The sequence below is a fragment of the Lycium ferocissimum genome, chromosome 2 (assembly GCF_029784015.1).
Source record: "Lycium ferocissimum isolate CSIRO_LF1 chromosome 2, AGI_CSIRO_Lferr_CH_V1, whole genome shotgun sequence".
In the NCBI taxonomy this organism is placed as follows: Eukaryota; Viridiplantae; Streptophyta; class Magnoliopsida; order Solanales; family Solanaceae; genus Lycium; species Lycium ferocissimum.
In genome coordinates this window covers 59,252,815-59,260,992 of record NC_081343.1, presented here as the reverse complement: position 1 = coordinate 59,260,992, position 8,178 = coordinate 59,252,815, and the positions used below count along the sequence as shown (strand labels likewise).

Genomic DNA, 8,178 nt, shown 5'->3' with positions numbered 1-8,178 from the left:
TCAGGGTATTTTTTCGATATCTAGCCGGGCAAACTGCCGCAAGGGGTTTGGCCGAGCCGATTTTCCAAAATACGCCCATTATCCCATTCAATTTGAATTTCCCCCCAAATTAGTGCACAATTTTCATTCTTGCTTGGTGAAAATTTGATGATAAAAATTAGATTTTAAGATGGAAATCCCGTGGTGATGATGTTTTGAATGTCAATTTCGAGATTCGAAATTCAATTTATGAAAACGAGTTAGATAGCATTAGTGAATATTATAAAAAATAAAAATTGTGTACTTTATTGCTTAATTAGTGAAGAAAATTTGTATATTAAAATTCTATTCAAGAAGTTCATAATTTCTACTAATTAATTTTTTTTATAAAAATATGTACAAATAGCACTCCCCCTTAAAATGATGTTATTGGATTTGGGAAAGAGAATCTCATACCTCATTGTCAAATCAAAGTAGAAGAAGTATTCTAAACCCACTCTTAACATCAACATCCATCCTCCATTCCCTCGCCTAACAAGAAAACTTCCCATCTTTTTTCACCAAATTTCATCTTATCCAAAATCCCCCATTCCTCTCTCTGTAAACCCACATTGAAATTATCGTATCAGAATGATCGGAGCTCAGTTGAGGATCCGACCCGTCGCCGGAATTTTAACGGATCTGCCGGAAACTAGGCGGTGGAGTTCCAGTTGGCACTGTTACTCCTCGATTCGGAATATTTCCTATCATTTATGTTCTAGAAATAGGCATTGTAGAAAGACGAGATTGATGGTGATTTGTAGCAAGTCATCACGTGGAAGCTTTAATTGGAAATCCAATCAGAGTGATGAACGTGATGATGATGATGATGATTATATTGAAGCCGTCCTCCTCGTTTCAGGTCTTCATTCTTCACCTTGCGAAATTACTATTCTGCCCTTGCAATTTTAATTTTGCATCGGTCTATATTTTGGTTTTAACTGCTCATATCATTTTTTTGTTGAGAAAGACTGATGCAGATATTCTTAGGACCCGTTTGGCCATGAGAATAATTCTTCACTTTATTTCAAAATCAGTCAAATTTGGAGAGGTGTTTTCCAACTAAATTCCAAATAAAGTGCTCTATTCTCTCATTTGCAATAAGTGTAACCAAACACAACTCCATCTTCAACTTCAGCTTCATAAATTTTTAATAAAGTGAAAAATATTTGGAATCTATGGCCAAACGCCTACCTAATGAACATTACTTTTTGTCTGAAATTTTACTGCTTGTATGAAAAAGATACGATTTTTTTTTCTTTACAGTTTTGCTTGTTAATTAGTGCAGCTCAATTGCTGCATTGTAACTTATTAGTTAGTGAAGAATGGTGTGTTGCCCCTGTAACATTTGATGATCCTAATACGGATTAGTAAAAATCGACTGTTACAGAATGGAGGGACCTTAAACGTTAAATTTGTTAAAAAGAATGATTTGCAATTGGAAACCATGCACTTTGCTATAATTTCAGAAGCTAAATCAATCAATCAAATAATTTAAATCTCCAATACTGAATCAGTTGAGTCGGCTATTTGATTCCTATGTTTCCATTTTGGTCTAAATGAATATTAGGGGTTTTCCAAATTGCACATATACCTGTACAGATAACTAGTATAATCCCGATTTGTTGGTATAGTGACATTGGTCCCAGGAGAATTTTGATATTTTAGATATTTCTACCTAGTCCTTTTCTGTCACCTTTTGGAGCTCTGTCCGGGACAATGACCAAACGATCTCAGACTCTCTCTCTTTATTCTCTACGTGGGCTACTTGCATCTTTTGTTACTATTCTTCTCCCATATTCGATGATTGCACGTCCGTCTTAATATCTGTATTTCAGTATTCCTCCGTCTTAATATCCATATCTCAATATTTTATCCTGTGGATGCGATGGACCATAGGGGCGCAACATTCAATCTCAGTGTAATATTGCTGGTCTAACAACTTTTATAAAAATAGCATTTCACTTTGTTAGGCATCTTTCTATTGCATAGCATTCCCGTGGCACTATTTATGTGTACTCAGAGAAACTAATTGCTTGATACATTTCATGTGTAATCTTTTTTTATTATTTTTTATTTTTATTTTTAAATTTCATGTGTAATCTATCTTCTATTATTAGTATTTTCTGCCCTGCATGTGAGGCTAAGCATGTTTACCAATGCTACAATGACTGCAGAGACAACGAGGCACTACAAAATGCGTATGCATGGATTTCAAGAAGAACCAAGATGGCACTCATCTGCTCACTTGGCTCCTTTTCTTTTCACCCCAAGGATCGTATCGCTGATGCATCATCTTTAGGGACAGGATTTCTTCGCCGTTTCAAGAATCCAACTATTTTTCTTAAGATTTCTTGTGATGCAGAATATGTCTTACCAGTTATTGTTGGTATGTACTTTACATTCTACTTCGACAACTAATGCTCTTTTGTAAAGCAGTTCTGTTTTACTGTTATTGTGGTAACTTTTACTGGCTGCTACCTCAGGTGAACATGCTGTCGAAAAACTGATAGATTCATTGCATGAGGAGGAGGCTGAGGTAATGTTTTTAATTTTTGAAAGCGGATGCTCTGATTTACTCTTTTCTTTCTTTTAACATTTCTTTGAGATGCTGATGTTGGGCCTGCTGCAGGATTACCCCGACCAGTTCCTGCTTTTGAGGAATCTATTGGCGAAATTTGGCTATGAAGTATGTTAATACCATTTTATGTATCTCATCATATGTATCCTTTCTCAATCTTGATTTTTTTATTATAAATAGTATCTCAATCTTGATTTCAGTCTTCATTTTTACCTTTAGCTTAACTATTTTAAATTGCTATCACATTCCCTGAATTTGAATCACCAGAAACCTTTTGGTTTCAGAAGCATGTCATTCGAAATGTTTATATTTGTTATTTGATATATCCAAATGAAAGCTTTCATGAGGCGACCATTAACTTTTTCTGCCTTATCTTTTAGCTGCCAGTTCGAGGAACTAATATGCTTTTACCAAGTATCATGAAAAGTTCTTACTGATTGGTCTAACTTGTAACATGGCAAGTGAGCAGGAGGCTATTCCTCAATTACTTAGGTGTTTGTAAGATGCAACACTTACTTTGAGACGTGATCACCTTTAAATTCGGGAAACGAGCACCGCATCTTTAATTATTGTTTGAAGTGCTGGTCTTTCTTTCTTAGTTTGGCAATATATCATTTGCAGGTTAAAATGGTGAGGATTACCGAAAGAGTGACTAGTACTTACTTTGCCAGAATATATTTCCAAAAGGTAAGTTGGAAGTACTTGTTTGGTAAATCCAAAAAAATACTCCTACTACTGGGTAGCATTTAATCTGAGCTTAACATTTTTGATAATACACAGCCAGGGGAAAAAGATATTATTAATGTGGATGCTCGTCCTTCAGATGCCATTAATGTTGCCAAAAGATGTAAGGTATTGTTCTTATGAGACTTTCGATATTAAAATGTGATAATGTATAAAGTTAAGTGTTTGCTAACGTCCATTGAAAAATTGATGTCATTCATGGTGTATCTGTTGAATAAAGAATGGGACTAATGTGAAATTAGCTTTTCCTCCTGTTTTACTCCCAACTTATATGAAATCCCAAAGATGCCTTATCTGTTTAACATTTCATGTCTCTTGAGTGCCTTTTCTCATGACTCCTTTAGTTATCAATGAACTGCTTCATATACATTGCTTACCACTGTAGAAAACATTATGTCTCCCGACTGTTTTCTGTTTGACCTATTTGTTTCCTAGTTAAGAACTTAAGATGGTCTGAAAATACAGATTTTCAGCTGAGTGGTAAAGTTGTATGTGCATGATCAACTTCTTTTCAGTTTTAGCTCCTTAACAATCAGTCTTATTGATCTTATGTGAGCTGTAATGACCTAACTACATTTTTGAAAATCATTATCTGTTTTAATTGAGTTTGATCTGGTTTTATGCAGGCACCAATTTTTGTAAATAAGCAAATTGTCTTGACTGATGCAACGAGGATAGGTTATGGAATGGACCGATCTAGCAGAATTAAGTCCACGTATGATGTATTATTAGATAGGTTGGTCTCTTTTCTCTCCTATGTGCATATCTTTGGACTTCTTCCGAATTTAAGCTTAAGACTGTCTGGCGCAGTGCATCAGATGGCCCCGATTTACTTTCAGAAGAACTTAGTATGTTGAGAAATATGAACTTAGCAGCGAATGAGGAGAGGTACAATGACGCAGGTACATCAAACTAAACCTTTGATTATTTTATTGGAGGTATCTGCTATAGTTTTCCCATAATTATTTGTTGATACATCACCAATATTTTCTGGTTTGTGCAGCTATGTGGAAGGACAAACTGATGAGACTTCGTGAGAAGACATGAGCTCTAAATCTTTCTCCAGGTATAGCTGTCTACTGTTGACGAAAGAGCTCTTTGATTACATTAATAGTCATGGAATGAGTAAATTTATGTTATGTTGGATTATGGCAATAGTATTCATCTGGCTCCTGAAAATATACATTATTCTACAATGAACATCTTTCAATTTTTGCTGCTATTCAATGAAACTGTCTCCCCTTGTCCTGTTCAGAAATAAAATGTAAATATTCCATCTGGATTCGACGATAAAGGATGGCAGCTACGACACAGCGCTGTATTTCAACTTTTCAACAACATACTAACAAAAGTTTCAAGGAATCAATAATCTACAGGGAAGTTCGGAAATTATTGTTGTGTACAGGTTTCCCTTGTGTCGGTTGGCTTTTTATCTAGCTAACCGCGACAATGCAACCTCTAGGTAAAACTGTATATAGTTTATTTGCCGAAGAATATATCAAGTCTGTGAGAATAGCATGTACAGAAAAGACGAGAATTTGTTTAGACCTAATCATCTCGTGTAACAGATATTGCAAGTATGGTATGCCTTAAAAGCCGTGTGGGGGATATATTACCATGGCATACAGATGGTGTCTTTCCTTTGGCTCTTTGATGGCAACCATCTCCACTCATAGATTGCTGTATAAAGTTAAAGAAGGGGGCTTGGCTATGCTGAACTGTATTGTAGAGAAGGCTTACGTGAATCTGATCAATGTACATATTATGTTTTTTGAGGCGAAAATAGATACTTCGATTATAATAGTGTTAGATGTTTAATAATTATCAGCTTTTAAATTCGAAATATAAGTTAATAAATTTAAACGTTTAGATAAATCAACTCAGGTGTCATCTTTAATATATGTTATTAACCATTATAGTTAAATTTGACTTCGTCCTTCTAATTTTCTCCAAATATTTTACTTAAACTAGTAAAAGGAGTGTTTAAAAACGCTTCTTTCTTTTATGGTTTTTCTACCTATAAAAGTCAACTTGACAATTTTTCTCTTTCTTAATCACTAACTACCTTTTATCTCATAGACCAATCAATACGATAGCTTTTTTCAATTTTTGGTTTTTCAGTAGATGTACGGTATTTGCTTTGGGGTATAACTAATTGAGATTGGCGTCAGGAAGCCCTATTTTGGGGTAAAATGCTCCTTAATAAAAGTGAACTCATTCGTTGGGCACAAACCCAAAACCTTTAATTGAGAATGAAAAAGATTGACATATCTCTCTATGAATCTAAATAATACAATTGCATTCATTTTTTGTAAGTTCTTGCATTATAGTTTTAGAAATATAATGCTTTTTGATAAGTCATTTTTTGGTTTCTTTTGACACCTCAAAATAATTAAGGTGATGCTATTACGAAGTCACGAATCCGAAATCTTTAATTAAGAAAGGAGGGATATTGTCTTATAATTTTTTGGAATCTAAATAATATAATTGGATTTAGTTTTGAAAGGTTTATTATTATTATTTCAGAAAGATAATACTTTTTTATAAGCCCTTCTTTTGTGTTTCTTTTGATACTCTTCAAAATAATTTTGTTTTCCTTTTAGAACTTTGAGCTATAAGATATTTCTTTTTAAATTTTCCATCTGTTTTTAGTTTCTTAAAAATGGGCTAAAAGAAGAAAGGGCGTTTTCGGGAAACTACCACGTCATCACAACCTCTGGTGGTATGATTTCATTTTCTTGTTTGTTCATTAAAAGTAGGGGTGTAGATGGACCGGTTTGGTTCGGGTTTTTCAACTATCAAACCAAATTAATTGTGTCGGGTTTTTAAATTTATAAACAAAATCAAATCAACAAAAGTTGAGTTTTTCAACTTCGGATTTTTTTTTCCGGGTTTTTTCAGTTTTTGCGGGTTTTTCAGATTCTTTTGGGAAAGTCTTCATACAATACATATAATTTGTGTTTCAAATATTTCTTTAGTCGTAGTAAAATACTACTATCTAATAAGGTGTGTTTTAAGAAACAACATAAAATGTGAGATAGAGTAATGACATTATACTAAAATATTCAACAAAAAAAAAAAAAAAAAGAATGGAATCGCATAAGATCACGGGAGTCATGTTTCCATAGGGTGCTCACATGAGTTCAATATTTTTTCTGTTTAAAAGGTTAAAGCCAGATTTTTGCAGTAATTAATGTAATTGTTCCAATTTACTCTTTAGTATATATTTTGAAAGGTTAAGGCCTGATGTAGCTTATATGACCAAGGTGGTTTAGCTTTTTCTTTCTCGACATGGCAATAGAAAACTAATTTTGTAAAGCCACACCCAAAACAGATTGAAAGAGTGAATGGATTTCCGTGTGATTATGAATGATTATTCAAACGATAAGAAGTGGATCTTTTATTAGCATTTTCGTTTTGATTTGAGTTTTATTGGAGTTACTAACATTTATGGACTATAAAACTTATTTGACCATTCAAGATTCTGAGTTCAAGTTTGAAATAATAAGTTAAAAGGCCAAAACTATGAAAAAGTTTTAAAAATATTTATAAATTACATTGCAAATAACTTTTATGTATAAAATATTTTTAAAAAATTATATACATGTAATGTCGGGTTGGTTTGGTTCGGTTTGACTTGTTTTAGTTAAAACCAAATCAAACCAATTATGGTCGATTTTTTTTTCAATACCAAACCGAGTCAAACCAAATCACTAATCGGCTTTTTTTCTCGGTTTGGTTCGAATTATGATTTGGTGCGGTTTGTCGGTTTTCTTGTACACTCCTAATTAAAAGTTTGCCCCTCGAATTAAATTCAGTTGCTGAGTTTTTTAAACAGAAAGTCTCAGCTCCTAAATACTTCATTTCACTTTTATAATATCTGGTGATTTTGGTATCATATAAATTGGAATTATTGAAGTTTTTCGCTGTAAAGGGAACATTCTGCAACGTCACCCTTAGCTGGAAACTTCAATTAATTCGTCCAAATATCCGAAAATTGGATAATAATTTTTTCATACTGGTTTTCGTACACTTATTATGTGCCTTTAACGACTTTTAAGCTTATATTCTTTTCAAATTACGTCTGTCTCTTTCCTTCGTGGTTCCTTTAGTCAATTTGCCAGAGTCTCGAGCTTCTTTTTTTCCCCACATTTTTTTGGTAGGATTTTTTTACGCGATAGTGGCGCTCATGTAGATGTGCCCTCAGCAGCGTAAGGGCTTCAGGCGCAATTTGCGTTCATCGATGATTCACGGGATTTTGCAATTCACATTAAGTATTGCATTTTGTTACGTTCTTCATTGATGCGAGAGCCAAAATACTAGTCTGTTTTTCCCCACATTGAGCAAAACTGTAGTCTAGAGTATACTAACTTGCTTTTAGAGTATTCATTTTGTTACTTCATAATCAATTGTTATACTCATGGCAAATTTGTAAAACAAACAACTGAATACTGTTTTATTCCATCTATGTGTCACTTTTACTATTTTGAGAGTCAAATATTTTATTCTTTTCGGAAAAGGATCTAGAATTCGTCAATCGGTAGACATTATAAGAGGACCAACCACTCACATGAAAATAATTTAAATATTTGTTGACATCGAAAGTGAAAATCTACTGTGCCTAAAGTTTGACAGGTTATTATATTTCATTCATGGACATACCTAATTGCACAAGGCTGACTTATATAGTTTGTCATTTGCGTTAGTTTTTTTTTTTTTTTTTTTTTGTAATATTGGTAAGCAAGTTTAGATAAAACCATTGAGGAGTGAAATATTGCTTCATAACTGCTAATTTTATAATCATAATTTTTCTATGGAAATGGAAAAGGTTATAT

The 8,178-nt window shown here is 33.4% G+C and overlaps 1 protein-coding gene across 1 annotated transcript; it reads left to right on the top strand.

The window, feature by feature from the left end:
* Positions 1 to 415: 415 nt before the first annotated feature.
* Positions 416 to 5,152, top strand: LOC132046386 (bifunctional nuclease 2). Its single transcript, XM_059437007.1, is given in 11 exon segments — positions 416 to 880; positions 2,196 to 2,273; positions 2,276 to 2,407; positions 2,505 to 2,557; positions 2,651 to 2,707; positions 3,221 to 3,286; positions 3,380 to 3,451; positions 3,970 to 4,079; positions 4,154 to 4,245; positions 4,347 to 4,409; positions 4,599 to 5,152. Coding segments are annotated over 10 exon segments (975 nt in total). The 5' UTR covers positions 416 to 609; the 3' UTR covers positions 4,391 to 4,409; positions 4,599 to 5,152.
* The last annotated feature ends 3,026 nt before the right edge of the window (positions 5,153 to 8,178 follow it).